A 15,296-nucleotide genomic window follows, 5' to 3' on the forward strand; every position below is an offset into this window, starting at 1 on the left:
TTTCATTAGTATTTGGATGCGAGGAGCAGACAAAGGGGTGTAGGTGTTAAAATACCGAGGTGGGCTTCTTGACCTTGGATTTTTCTGAGGTTGACTAGAATTATTGTTTGGCCAATCTCCATAGTCCTCTTCTCAAGATCATTTTTTTCTATTCTTTTACATTTTTGCCTGTCTAATTATACTCTCTTCCTCCTCAGCTTGAGCATACTTCTGAATATGAGTTAGCATTTGATCACAGGTATCCGAAAAATTTTTATTGAGGAAAAAGATCGATGATTACTTCAGAAGCCTTGCTTTAAGGCAGCCATCGCAATGGACTCATTGAAATTTTTGACTTCAAATGTAGTTACATTGAAATGCACCGCATACTCACGTAGGGACTCATCCTCTTGTTGCTTAATAGAAAAAAGACTGTTTGTATTCTTCAAATAAAATTGGTTATTATTGAAGTGACAAACAACCTGGCTAATTGCTTAAAAGAAGAGATAGACCCCAGTTAGAGTCCAGAGAACCATATCCTTGCAGATTTTTTAAGGGTAATGGAGAAAGCGATGTAAAGTAGAGCATCAAATACTCCTTGTAGCCTCATAATGGCTCTATATCCTTCAAGATGATCTAATGGATCGATAGAACCGTCAAATGATTTCACTGTTGGCATCTTGAATTGGGAAGAAACAGGCTCATTCAAGATTTCTTGAGAAAAAAAGGATCATAGATCAAAATCTTACCTTGGGAGTGATTCCCAAATTGTATCTTCATCGGTCATTTTTCAAGATCTCAAATCTTTATTTTAAGACCTTCTCCCCAATGTAGTTTCCCAGTGATAGGAACAGACCCTCAAAAGATTGATCAATTTGAGTAGAATGGGGATCATGAAAAAAATCTTGATGGATTGGTTGCTGACTGTATTGAGATAAAACTTCTTAAGGAATGGCTTCTTGTTTCTGTTTAGTAGTGTATTGGAGTTGTTGTACAGCAGCAATTAAAGCTTGAACTTGTTAAATTAGAAAATTGAATTATTGATGATCAACCACAATTGGAGGTTGAATAGCTTCGGCATACCTTTTGGAGAAGATGGTGAAGGCAGTGAGTGGTTTTGTACTTTTTGATTCATCATTTTTCTACCAAATTTTTGGACAAGTTATCCTTCCTCTAGTGCCAATCTATTACTGTAAAGCTCCGAAAGAAGAACAGCGAGGTCGATCAAGAACCGAGCTAGAGTGCTTAAAAAGATCAAGTTGATGAAGTCCATAAGTGATCCTACAAAAAAAGTTTCAAAACCAATAAGATACCCCTAATTTAGAATTCTTTGTTGTTTAAGTCAGTCAGAGTCTTAGGAATAGATAGTAAAAAATAGAAAATGAAAAGGATAAAAAGTATAGAGAGAGTAGAATGGAGTGAGGAACTCATATTTTTTTCAATGGGAGAGAGTTTAGCAGAATCTTGGCTCTGTATATTATGACTTACATCTGGAGGGATCCTTGCCCCCCTTTATATGGAGAAGCTTGCTAAGGAAGTTTGTTAGACCATTATGGAGAATCCATCTAGTTTGTTAGGAGTTTATTATAATAAAATAGCAAAGAGTGTGAGTTGTCTCATATGGAGAATAGCTGTAACATGGCTGTAGTATAGCTATAAAATAACTTGAAATCTTATTGGCTGAGAGAAAGGTCGGTTAAAATTGATGTCTTGTTGATATAATCTGAGCAAAAGATCGACTGCTATAGTACCAAGTCAGTAACTAACAAATCTGGTCTTAGCATAGTGTTGGCAAGAGGTTAATCGATGTGGTTCGATATTTGACTTGCAGATCGATAAGAGATCGATATCTGCTGATGCTGCCATATATCAGAGGTCGGTTAGATGTACTAATACTAGCTATTGGAACTTATTATCCTATAGGAGCCCCACAAATTTTTTTAGCATTTGTCACAGGGTCGTTATAGAAAAATGATAAGTAACTTATATGAAATATAAATATAAATTATAGATTTATTTATTTGTCGAGTTGGATCTAGTTAAGTTGGATTGCATTATATTGGGTTAGACCTGGGTTGGGTTAATGTCAGGTTTGGATTAGGGTGAAGATGAACCCTCACCCAACTTTTGAGGTTGAGTTGTGATTTTTGAGAGCAAAATTCCCAACTCAAGTTTGTGAACCTCAATCCAGCCTGTCCAATAAATGGGTTACACAAGTGGATTTGGGTTGAGCTCAACCCATGTTGCACTGCATCATTACGTGGGATCGGGCCTCTAACAAAGCTTTAATTCTTAAACCTCAACATCAATTTTATGATACCTTTATTTCTTAATATTTCCTGTTTGCCAAGAAATAAATTCACAAGAAATACTTTTTCATAAATATAATCGGCCATAAATCACGTGCATGCACGTGCTGGATGGATCATTTCAGACGTTGTCCATGGAGACGTCTGGTCTCTGGCTAACTTAGCTTAAAACAATTGACCCCCATCACCTCCTTGCCAGCTGTCATGAACACGTCATTTCCTAATCCTTTTCAGTCGCATCGCAGGGGTAACCGTACCCACCGGTCCCGGTAGCCATGGTACTAATTGCGGTTGAAATACGAAGATGATTCTATGGGCAAGGACTAACCGAAACTCACCGATCCGACGGATGAGATCGAACAGTGACTGATCCGACGGATGAGATCGAAGAACGCGTCCTCTTTTGACCATTCCCCACCTCGTCCAGCCCTTTTTCTTTCGATTCTACCCTTTCCTTCTTCTCTCCGTCTCTCCTCCTTGCCTTCTCCGAAACCCTAATCCGTTCTCCAAATCCCCCTCCCCAACTCTAATCCTCGTCCAACTTCTTCTTAATTTTTATCAGATTCCAATCCCCCGGTGCCGGAGGCCCAGTCCGACCTCCTCGATCGAGGGTTTGGGAGGTCTACTAAGGAGTTGGTGGTTTGGGGTTCATTGGATTTGAGTTGTTGTGGATGGCGGTGTTGGAGGAGTTGATAAAGTCGGTTGAGCTTTGGCTGAAATTGGTTAAGAAGCAGCAGCCCCTGATAAACCCTAATCTTGATCCGGTTCTGCTGGTTCCGGGGATTGCTGGTTCGATACTGAATGCTGTTGATGAAAATGGGAATGAGGAGCGGGTGTGGGTTCGGATTCTGGGGGCCGATCATGAGTTCCAGAAGAAGCTGTGGTCTCGGTTTGATCCTTCCACTGGTAAGTTGAAGAATTATAGGAGGTGTAATTAAATTGGTTGCGCAGAAAGATTTATGGAAAAAAATTGTGTTTGATCAACAAAAACAAAAAATAATGTGATTAAATTTGTTGATGGGAGTCAAAGCATAATTCTCTACCCATCCTTGGTCATCTCACCCGTCCTTGGTCATCTCAGCCAACAGGACCAAGTCCAGCTGCTTGGCACCCTCTCTTCTTTGGAAGATGTCCTGCTGGCATGCTATTACTGTGTTTTTTTTTTAACAAACAATTTTAATTGTTTTGATGGGAAATTCATGCTTTACTTGTCTTTAAGTAGGTTTTGGTTTGGACGATCTTTTGGATTAGAATGCTGAATTTATCTTCGGGTCCATTATTGATTCTATGTTTTTATTGGCTAACTCTGAAACAGTTTTTGAAAAAATTGCTAGATCTTGGGAAAAGAGATGGAATTTAATTTTCATCAAATCGATGATAGAGGGTGAATCCTTAAGCCCTAGAAGGGCTAGAACTGAGCAAAGAATTTGTCATCCAATAGAAAAGAGCTGAAAAATGAAAATGGAATGTAATTTTATCAATCTTCCTCAACATTTTGGTAATTGCCTGCCCTAATATGTATAAGCCACTACAAGTTAGATCCTAAAGAACATTATACTTGATCAAAGCCAGTGATTTAATCAAACCGATCTTTATGAACCAAACAAAGACTGAAGTAAAGGATATTTATTGCTGAGTTTAGATCGTGGCTTTCATGCCATGTTAACTTGGTATATGCAAGCTCATTTAGAGTGTCTAGCCCATCTAAAAGATGCGCCTTCTTGAGGTATTGTAAGATTATATTCGCACTGTAGTTAAACTCTACTTCACTTCGTAATTTAATTTGCCATCGGCTGGAGCTGGTCAGGAATAGTAGATCATAAGCTCTTCTACTGATATGTTGTTCTATTTTTTTGTATTTTATATTATATATGTCTTCAGTATGAAATTGAGAAAACGTTATTTTTAAATGCTGAAAATAGTGCGATGCTTATTTATTTGTCTATTTCTTATGTCTCTTGGCCGGACTAGCTTCATTATGGTTTTGATCAATTGAGACGAGATTCTGAGGTATTCTGAATGATTGTATACATACATGCATACATATGTACATATATATGTATGTATGTGTGTATGGTGTATGTATGGTGTATGTATGTATGTGTATCTATAAATATTCACTCCCTAGACCTCAATGCTGATAATCTGGCATTCTGGAAGGATTTTAGTGGGTTCTGTCAAGCTTGATTATCTTAATTACTTGATGTTTAAGGAAAGTTCTTATTCAGGTTTTATTAACATCAACATACAGTATATTGGCAATATGGTAATGCTATATGTTTTCTTTGACTGTCCTGTTTACTTAATCATGCTAGTGCCAATGCTGGTTAACAATAGTTGACTACACCCTTTAACCCATATTTAGTAATGCAATCTGTGCTTTTTCTAACCCTTAACTAGAATTTCGGGCACTATTATTAGAAACTATTTGTGTAATAGTCTCAGCATGAATATATTGCATGCTTCCTGGAGCCTAAAATACCATGCGACAATATTTTATACTAAAGCCAATCGAATTGGGAACTGATATATGTCTTGTTGAATGCTTTGGAGCAGGTAAAACAGTTTCTTTAGATGAAAAAACAAAAATCATCGTGCCTGAAGATAGGTATGGGCTATATGCAATCGATGTGTTGGACCCAGACATGGTAAACACATTTATCCTTCCTCTTGAGTTGGCTAATAGATAACTTTTATTTTTTAAAAAAAAAAACTTATTATTATTTAGAAGGTCAATGCATAACCATGGTGCAATCTTACACAATGTTTTTTCAGAGGATTGATTTGTTAATTAGTTTTGTGTTAATAACCTAATACATTTAGAATATTGTCTTTTTAAAATATATATTTAGAGTATTGTCAGAATTCATCATTGTGGATCAGTAAGATAGCAAGTAGTGCATTTATTGACTGGAAATACAATTAAGTAAGTTTACACGCTCATGAATGTCAGAATCAGGCTCTCCTATAGTTTATGTTAGTTTAAAAAGCTTCGTATATTCATATGATACTATAGATAATGTTTTTCTTTGGTTCTCATGAAATATTTTATTAAGAATGTCGACTATTGCACTTGAAATTCTTCAGCAAAGAGTTCCAGCTAGTTGGGTAAGACTACTAAATTTATTGGTTTGATTCAACAGATAATTAACACCAGTCATATTAAGTAACAAGTGTTTGTTAGCTTTATGATCTGACTTTTATGTGGTGTCTTTTTTTCTATTTTAAGGATGGTTCTGTCATGTTCATATTCGTGTTTGTTATTATTTTAATCTTGGTGCATGTTAGTTATCCACAATTAGGTGGTCTGAAGACTAGGTTGCTTCAGAATTTTGCTGAAAATCATTTTCTTAAGGGACCTTTCTTCTGCTTCCTTGAGAGATTTGATATATATTTTAATCATGGAGTTGGGAATTAACCTTCATGGTATTGGAACTTACAATTGTAATTCTAACCACTATTTTTAGATCTTCAAGGTTAGTAATGTCTTCTTGTAACTTTTTGCGTGTATCTCCACAACTTTTGCTCCTCTCTTCTTTCTTCATGGAAGCTTTCCGTAGATTTGATTTCCTTGCAGTCAGCAATAAAACAATGGCATTAGTACATGCGAACAGTGGTAGATACTTAGGTCCGCCCACTCCTTACCAATAGTCTATGATGTCCGGATTTGACATCATAGCCAAGATACCTATGTTAACATGACGTGATAGGGGTATGAACATGGGATACAGGTCCAGCGCCTCAACTTAGACATCTGACATGGCAGTTAAAAGAATCCAACCTTGGGAGGCCGGATAGATAGAGGAGCAGATCCAGATGAGGAGGGATACCTGGAGAAATGGGCAGATGGTAGGTCGGGTTGGGCAGATAATGTTGGCCAATTGCCGTGGTTGGAAGGTAGATGGAAAGATTGGCTATGCATGGCTGTGGTCGACAGGTAGATCCAATGGAGAAGAGGTGTTGACGTCAGTACTAAGGAGAAAAGAAAGCAGCTAGGTGTTCCCCTTTTATTAGGGCCAGAGACATGCAGTGCATGCGGTTGTATTTTTAAAAGAGAATCATTGAGTTCTTGCTCTTTGTTTGACTGATATCTTACATCCCATTCCTGTCAACTGGACATTTTGTTTCCAGTCCTTGATTTTGATCTATATTTTATTTTAATCCCTATCATGTGCATAGATGTGTACGAAACAAGTATGAGATCAGCTGTATATAAAAAGAGGCCTAATTATGGATGAGGATAAGTTAAATGCAGCTGTGTAAAGACTACCTATAAAATGGCAGCAAATTATGCCTCTTAAGTTGGAACTTTAGACAAAAATACAAGATGTCCATGTATGGGTACCCAACTTTTGGATATCTTTTCATGGACACCCCAAGCCCTAATATTTCTAATAAGACAATATGAGTCCTAGGTACACAACCTGCACTAGAAACCCATGCCCGAACCCATGCAACATAGCTAATAGTTTATCTCGGTTCTGGAAACCTCACTCTTAGCTTCCCTCACACTCTGTCTCTCTCTTAAGTGTGTTTTGGCTACATCTCCTCACCCTTTAAGTGAACCAATCTTACAGTTTACTTGATATTGTGTATTTTGTGGGTCACAGTCTATAGAACATTATGTATTGGTACTGATAATATTTTTTGCTAGTGCCATATTACATTTACCGATCAGCTTCCATCTTGTAACCTGGCCTTTCATAGCAAGATACTATTCATATCCTTATAACTATGTTCAGTTTGTTAAGTTATTTTGAAAGAAGTTGTCTCTTTCAGATTGTTGGACGTGATGGTGTCTGCTATTATCATGATATGATAGAGGAAATGATCAAATGGGGATACCAAGAGGGTAAAACCCTCTTTGGATTTGGATATGATTTTCGGCAGAGTAACAGGTATGTGTTTTTGAAATTGACTTGATCATATGACATTCTCCTTGCTGAAATATTCTCCATTCCCCCCTATTGTGAATGTTTGATGAAACAAAGTTCGTTCATTTTGACTTTAATAGGTCTAGAGATCAAAGGAATATAACACCTTTTGTTATACTTCCGTACATAGATTGATGCAAAGTTTTTATTTAGAGCATTTATTCGTGTCTATTTGTTATGATTAATTGGTATAATGCATATAATAATCTTTATGATATGAATAATTTTAAACCTTCCATATCCACTATATAGACAATGACTACTGTAATGGTTGTTTTGACTAAAATATCATTCTATTAATAAGAAATTGTTTCTTAGTTTGAAAGTGCAAATCACCTCCTAAGTCTTTCATCTCACTTGCATCATTATTTGCACTCTGTTATTGAATGAAACCCTATTTCAAAGAATTGAGGGCAGAGGCATAAGTATTGTTTTTAGGCAGTATTTGTTGGAGAACATGAGTTGAATAGGAGGTGAAACATCACTATAGTGGTCAAAGGGCCATAGCTGTTTGAAATAGCTGACGGAGTTGAAGGTGGCTCGTCCAAGGAGTACTGGCCTTTTGTTGTTCTGATCCTTATCTTGTTTCCACTTGCAAAAAGACCCTTATCAGCCCCATTACAGTCCTCCTGCGGCATGCCCAGCTCTCATCCCCCGTCACCTTCTCTACCTTGCTCCCACCTTAGTTGTCTACCTCTGCCACTTTTTGGTGTTCATCACTCTTCTCCATGTCCTTGTAGTCACCCTGGCGATACTATAGCTAATCTACAACATTTGAATCTTAATATATCTGATTATCACTTGTTCTTTTGTAGTTTAGTATTTTCATGATTCATTTTGTCATTGTAAGCTATTGCAGAAATTTATTTGTCCCGTCTTTGCACCCCCAGTAAAATATCCTTTAGCTTGATAAATGTTATGATTTCTGATTCTATATAAAGTTAGATAGCAATATGGAATTTGATATCCCAGTTATGTGGTATCAAGTTCCTTCTTTGATTGGCTCTGAGTGAATCTACAGCACTGCTTTCATTACTTGGCATGTAGTAAAAAAGAGGGGGCACTGGCATTAATCCAATAAAAGGGGGAATTGGTAACATAAAACATGGAGCAGTCGCAGTGTCAGTTTTAATGTGAAGTAATGATATATAAAGTATTTGCCGACATGTAGGTAATCACATCAGATTTTCTGATTTAGCCCTTTTGGGTAAATATTTTTTTTTGATGGATTTATTTTTTCGGGAACCAAGTGCTCTTATATCTTTGCTGCTGTTGTTTTTTCTTTTCTTATCTTTTCAGGCTTCAGGAAACTCTAGATAAGTTCTCTGAAAAATTAGAATCAATTTATACATCATCTGGAGAAAAGAAGCTGAACATTATAACTCATTCAATGGGCGGGCTGCTGGTGAAATGCTTCATGTGTCTGCACAGCGATGTAAGGATGTGACTTTTCCTTTCACCAATTCTCTCTCCCCTCTCTCTATCCACATGTGTTCACAAATATTCATGTACTTTCATCACTTTTGATTTTTTGAAAATCCATTTGTTTATGGAAATATTTTAATCACATTGTTAATGTTCCTCAGATTTTTGAGAAATATGTGAATAGCTGGATTGCAATTGCTGCACCATTTCAAGGTAACAGACGATAATGCTCATAATGTTTTCAAAGTTTTATCTTGTTTGCCAAACTGAAGATAAGAAAATATAGAAGAAAGCATGGGATCAGAAAAAATTCTTGAAAAATTTAGTTGTACAGAGAAATCTAGAGTCATATTGACCGTCAACTGGTTAGCTCATGGGAAATATTTGAAGTATATCATTTGAAATTTTGAGCAAAAAGAACATAGACAATTCTAAGTGATATTCTTTACTTATCTGTGGAAGGGATGGTTGACTTTTTCACTTTCTTTCAAATCATTTTTTGCACTGGAACTTTTTGAGTTTACTGTCTCCAACTAGAAAAGATTGAATGGGTTCTCTTATGCTAATTGTATAGTTGCCAGTAAAATGTACCAGAAAATTCATGATATGAAATTGCTTCTAAATTTAGACATTTTCATTGTGGAATTTAACTTGTACTGTGTATTTGAGTGATTTTGATGGAATATCCTAGTGAGCAATTTAATTTTTTTTAACCTAATCGTGTAGAAGATACCAACTGATCATACAAATTCTTTTCTGAAAGTTAAATCATGGAATGATCTTTGGTGATGAAAGGTTTGTTTTAGGTTATTATATATTTTGTTATGTCCGATAAAATTTTAGAACTACCTTTATCTGCAATTATATAGTTCTTTTTAATTTTTTGGCTCCTGAGGTAGGACACGTTGGGTTAACCTCTTTGTCAATAGATTTTCAGTGATTAATTATTTATATCCTAGTGGTTCTTATCAGACAATCATTGTTTACAAATATAGAGGATCATTTCCTTTGGTTTAAATTAATTGAACTCAAAAGCACATTCATTACTGTAGCACCAACTTTCTCTGTAGGAAAATTCTAATAGGGATTGGAGAATTCTAAAAGCTTTCAGATTTTCAGTGTGAAGGCCATGGATTAGTATATGCATCTGGGGCATCACTTTCTCCAGTCTCAAGTTGCATCCATATCAGAATTACAATGTCATAACTCATATGCTTTTGTCCTCATGTTGAAAAAATAAACCTTTTTGCCGTGTATATTCTTATATTTTCATCTTTAGCTGGACCTTCTTCCAGAATTTAATATATTTCAGCTATTGTAAGGCAGTCAATTATCCTTCTAGCTTAGAATCTTAAATTTTTATTTAAATTACTTTTCTAACATTTTGGCAACTCATTCTAGTAAACCTTTTTTTCTTTCCTTTTATGTTCTCCCATTAGACCTAAACATGAATTCAATCAGCCACTAGTTCCATTCTTTTTGCTTCATTGTTTTCTTATAATCATGGAGAATCTATTAGAAGGCATTATATAAGGAAGATGTGGAAAACTTAAAACAAATGATATGTTATTCTGGAAGTCAAGTAAAGAAAAAAAATAAAAGAGATGAAAGGCCCTTGCTGCATATCATATTGCACTAGACAAATGATGATATGGACCTATGTAATGAGAAATGTCACCAAGATTTATACTTTGACTCAAAGGACATTCAGTTTGTAAAACATAAATGTAGAACTGCAATTTAATGATAATGTAATAGAAATCAAATGCATTTTTATGGTCATATACTTCAATGAACTGATTTGGCCATTGCTAGTCCAACTTTCATGTTGTAATCACTTTGCATATTTCTTCTTTGGTATTTAAATAGTGCGTGCTTTTTTAAGATGGAGCTGATCTCAAGTCCATTTGCTGATATCTTCATCTACAGAATATCGAGATCATCAAATTTTAACTCCTGATCTGCATCTCAAGTTATACTTATGCAGTGAAATTCATTATCAATATTGCAATTATAAATTCTGCAAGTCACTTGCAAAAGAATCATGGCCTACACTGGTTCCCAGCAATTCCTGACAATTACTATACTTCCAACAGTTCCTCCATCTTGTGGGGATTTCTTTTTGCCATATTGTACCATCATTCTCTTTGAAAATTTCATTCTGGGTCATTTGCTATTTTATTTGAACATGGGGGTGATTAGTTTTATCGGTAACTTTCATTCTTTTTTATCAATAAATCCAAAAACAACAGGTCCATCCGGAGTGGTCTTTGGGTTGTTATCAATCCAAGCTTGATGGATTTCAATTATTTGATTATGAGCTGGTACTTCATCCTTTCTGGTTATAATTTCTACCTCCGTAGGATCTTCCCATTGCCTACTGGTATTTACAGGGCTGTGATACATTAGGAAGGATGTGGTCACTTTTCTCATTCTTCTGCTCTGTGGTTGCTAATTACCTATTCAGCTAATGTTGTGTCCTACATCAAACTGATTTAAATATATTGAAGTTATACATAAGATATATCAGGATTGGTAGGGGATCACAAAAGATCTATGGCTGACTTGTGATGCAATGAATTGCCTTTATTGTCCATGTTTTGTACTCCAAAATTGTACTTGTTGACCTTTGACAAATACTCCTTTAGGTGTACTACCTTTCCTCATATAAAATTTAATGAGAAGAATGATCCAGGGATTCTATAGCCTCGTTATATATAACATATATGTTTATATAATATATATTTTATGTGTAAAAATTTATCTATGAAAGCCCTGCAATAATTTCAATACTACAATGAAATTCAAATATATTTGAATCCTTAAGGTTTAGCTTAAGTGAAAAGAAGATGAGTTTCCTTGATTGAACTCTGTGGTGGTAACCTGCAACTTTAAAAGTTTAATGGTTCTGGATTCTCAGTTGTAGATTTCTGTATTTTATGCTTTATGTTTGAGTTGATTTAATGGTGCGCAACTAGCTTCTTGCTGTACGGTTGAATTTTGGATTGGTTGGATGTTGTATTTTCATCATGCCATACTGCATTAAAATTTTAAAATTTTATAGGGATATAGTGTAGCTTTTCTGTAGTATAAAATGCAAAACCTGACCTTTTTACCTATTGGCATTTTGGTTTCAAAGAGAACATCTGGTTTATTACTTAAAAGTTTGGTTTATTACTTAAAAGTTTGATGTTGCTTGATGTCATGAGCAGATCCTTTTTGCACTTCTAAATTCCTATGTAACTAATTCTGTTTGTCTTTTGTTGGTTAATTCTTTGTGGGTGCTTTTTGAAGAGAAAATTTATATGGAGACTTCAATTCAATGTTCTATGGGCAGGTGCACCTGGATACATTACAAGTAGCCTCTTGAATGGAATGTCCTTTGTGGAAGGGTGGGAAGGAAATTTCTTCATTTCCAAATGGAGCATGCAACAGCTGGTAATTTTCCTTTCCTTATTTTTCCCTTTGGGAGATGTCTGGGTGTGTGGATTATTTGTAGGACTATCAATACCATTATTTCTGTCTTGACATTTTTATGCAATCAAATACTCTTCTTCATAAAAAAATTTTTATAAAAAATAATCAGGGGCTATATGTTCCTTTAGAGTCATCATAATAAATGTTTATCTATGAACTGAAATACCACTGCATTCTGACACATGGAATGGCATCTCATTTCTTCTGTGCTAGAGTTGGCAGGTGTACCGTATTTTGGTATGGCACCCTTCTATACATGGGACGTGCACCATGTGTTCAATGTTTTACAGTCAATCTTATAATGTTCTCCAAAATAATTAAAATGGCACGGACAGCAAAATGTTGATGCTTTGCTTAGCTTCTTCCAGTTTCTATTCTTGCCTTGTTTAAACAAGAAGTGAATATCTAATATCCTCATCTAAAGTATTAATTTTGTTTTTTTATTAGCAAACAATTTCAGAGAAATCATTGTTTTTGGTCTTTTATTATATATAATGGTAACTTAGTTTTGACAATTTTCTAAAGTTATCTAAACATATAGTCCACAACTATTGGTCATATTGCTCCATAGTTCTTGCATTAATATTTGATGTATAGATTGCCATCAATCAAAGATATCAACTGAATATCATGTTATCATCTTTTGTCTCTATGTTTTTTGTATTTTTTTGGAATTGTTTGATTCAAACTTTATCCTTAAAGGGTGCTCTTTTTTCAGCTGATTGAATGTCCATCCATATATGAGTTGATGGCTTGCCCCATTTTTCTTGGGATATTTTTCCTCTTTTGCAACTATGGGCCAAGAAGCAGGATAGTTCTGGTGAATTTAGTACCATGCTGGAGTCATATGAACCATTGGAAGCTGTAATTTTAATGAATAAAGCTCTTTCAGGCAACACGGTAAGTCACAAAGTATGGTCTAACAGATTGTAGACTCTTGCTTGCAAAAGTTTCTTTGGTAGTTCTGCTTGTACCATTGAGATGTTTTCCCAAATTGCTAGTCATCATATATTTCCTCCTTTTTCCTTCACTATAAAATTTTAATGATGTTTTTATTGCCAATGTGTTTTGCGTTTGGTTTGTAGATCCTATCGTTTGACAACGAGGCTCTGATGTTTACCTTATGTTTGCAGGTTACATATGATGGGATGCAGCTTTCCTTGCCGTTCAACCTAGAAATTTTGAAATGGGCAAATGAAACTCGCAGAATTTTATCAAATGCTAAGCTTCCTACGTCAGTGAAATTTTATAATATATATGGGATTAATGAGGCAACACCTCACACTATTTGGTATGCTTTTGCATCTTTTCTGACATTTTTTGAGCTTTCTTTATACACTTGCATGGTCTTTATCTAGAATTTAGACTGACTAGTACTGGAATCAGTTTGACATACTTCTACTGGCATTTTCTTTCCAATGTTTTACTATAATGCCTCTGAAATCTAGATATAGACATGCTTCAGATAACAAAATCTGGAAAACCATAGGCTAAAATTTGTTGTCCTTGTCTCAACCAGTGCATTATATAACAAGACAATTACAGTTTTAAACCTGGATCTTGGTGATTTGTGCTTAAGTGCAAAATGCTTTGGGCATTGAGGCCCCAAAACTAGGCCCAAGTCTTTGATGTACCAGGCAAAATAAAATTGGATCTAACAAGTAATCTAATCAGAGGCAATAAGTAAAAAATTAAAAAAAATCACCTAATTACTTTGACCCAACCCAAAAGTTCAATAAAAAACATGAAGTAAAATGTTGGTGCTGTCCCTGCTTGTTACTGGCATGGTGACTGCTTAGCAATGTACTGGCATGGCAGCGTGTTAAATTCTGGCATGTAGCTAGTATGGTGCCTTACCGTTTGCCTACAAGGCTTTGACACAGCGTGCATTTGCTGTGCCATGCCATGCTGACCAGCATTTAAACAAAAAATGGATTCAATTTGACCTGGCTTTTCAAGTGGGTCTCAATCCTGGACCTGAAGCTGACAGAGTCAAATATCTGTGATTCTGAACCAAAATTCAGCTACTTGGGAACAGCCGGAGAATAAAAGTTTAATGCAAAATTTTTCTTTCTAACTACCTCCAAACTGTTCCTATGAAAAACCTTCTCACTTCACTACACATTCCAATTCACTCCCTTTTTATTCTAACATTTTTAGGAAATTACTTTTGATTTTCTAAATCATGAAATGTTTTCTAGAATTATGTTCCACTTTGCATCAAATGCATGAGTATCAACATACTGTGCAGCCATTATGCATTCAAGAATATAAGATTTTTCATCAATTTTAAGGCTGTACATCCTTAATGTCCTTGATGTTTACTTTCTAAAATTATGGTTGTAAATGCTGATATTCCAAGTCCATCATGTTTACAACCTGTCTACAAAGTTCATCATCATGATGGAGTATTATGTCTAATGGACATTGCAAGAATATGTTTGTGACAAATGAATTTTATTGATAGTTACTAATAACTTTCATTACAGCTATGGGAGTGAAGAAGCACCAATTTCAGATCTAGAGCAATTATTGTGTGCCCAGGTTAGTCTTTCCTTGCTGAATGTTTATTCATCATAATGGAAGGGACCCTCTGTTAGTGTTGCTGAGAGTTTTGATATAGATAGCTGGTCACACAAGTTATATGGTGTTAGCATATAAGTGGACAGACTTCAGTTATGGAATTGTTTAACAGGAAAAATAGGTTAAAAAACTGAAAACCATAAATGATCAAATCTTTAATTACTTTTGTTATTAGATTCCTTAACCTTGTTCCTTGTTTTACTCCATGATTTATCAAGCACTAATCATAGAACAAATTGTGCAAGTTTATTTTAATTGATGGTTTAACACACGTACAAGTCTTAGCATATAGAAAATATGTAAACTACATTTATAAACTTCATCTGTGCACAATATGGTAAAAATGAGAGCACAGTGCTTGGAAGCACTAGGAATTGTGTACTAGAATTTGTAGAACCATTTAATGGTGGCATCATCAGTAAATTGATTTGAAATAAATGGTGTCATCATTCTGCCAATCCAAGCTTCTTGATCTGATTTTATTCACATGACATAGGGGATGCTGTGGCAAACTAGCTTGTTGCATTTTTCAAGCAAACAGATGAGTTCATTGCTAGCTCAACTGTCACAACTTTGGTCTGCCTAGACA

At 35.3% G+C, this 15,296-nt stretch overlaps 1 protein-coding gene across 1 annotated transcript; it reads left to right on the top strand.

The window, feature by feature from the left end:
- The first annotated feature begins 2,719 nt into the window (after positions 1 to 2,719).
- LOC140859397 (lecithin-cholesterol acyltransferase-like 4) lies at positions 2,720 to 14,761 on the top strand. Its single transcript, XM_073261060.1, is given in 10 exon segments — positions 2,720 to 3,194; positions 4,845 to 4,936; positions 7,068 to 7,186; positions 8,522 to 8,657; positions 8,809 to 8,860; positions 11,985 to 12,085; positions 12,843 to 12,882; positions 12,885 to 13,024; positions 13,258 to 13,415; positions 14,614 to 14,761. Coding segments are annotated over 10 exon segments (1,164 nt in total). The 5' UTR covers positions 2,720 to 2,959; the 3' UTR covers positions 14,705 to 14,761.
- The last annotated feature ends 535 nt before the right edge of the window (positions 14,762 to 15,296 follow it).

The sequence above is a fragment of the Elaeis guineensis genome, chromosome 7 (assembly GCF_000442705.2).
Source record: "Elaeis guineensis isolate ETL-2024a chromosome 7, EG11, whole genome shotgun sequence".
Lineage (NCBI taxonomy): Eukaryota > Viridiplantae > Streptophyta > Magnoliopsida > Arecales > Arecaceae > Elaeis > Elaeis guineensis.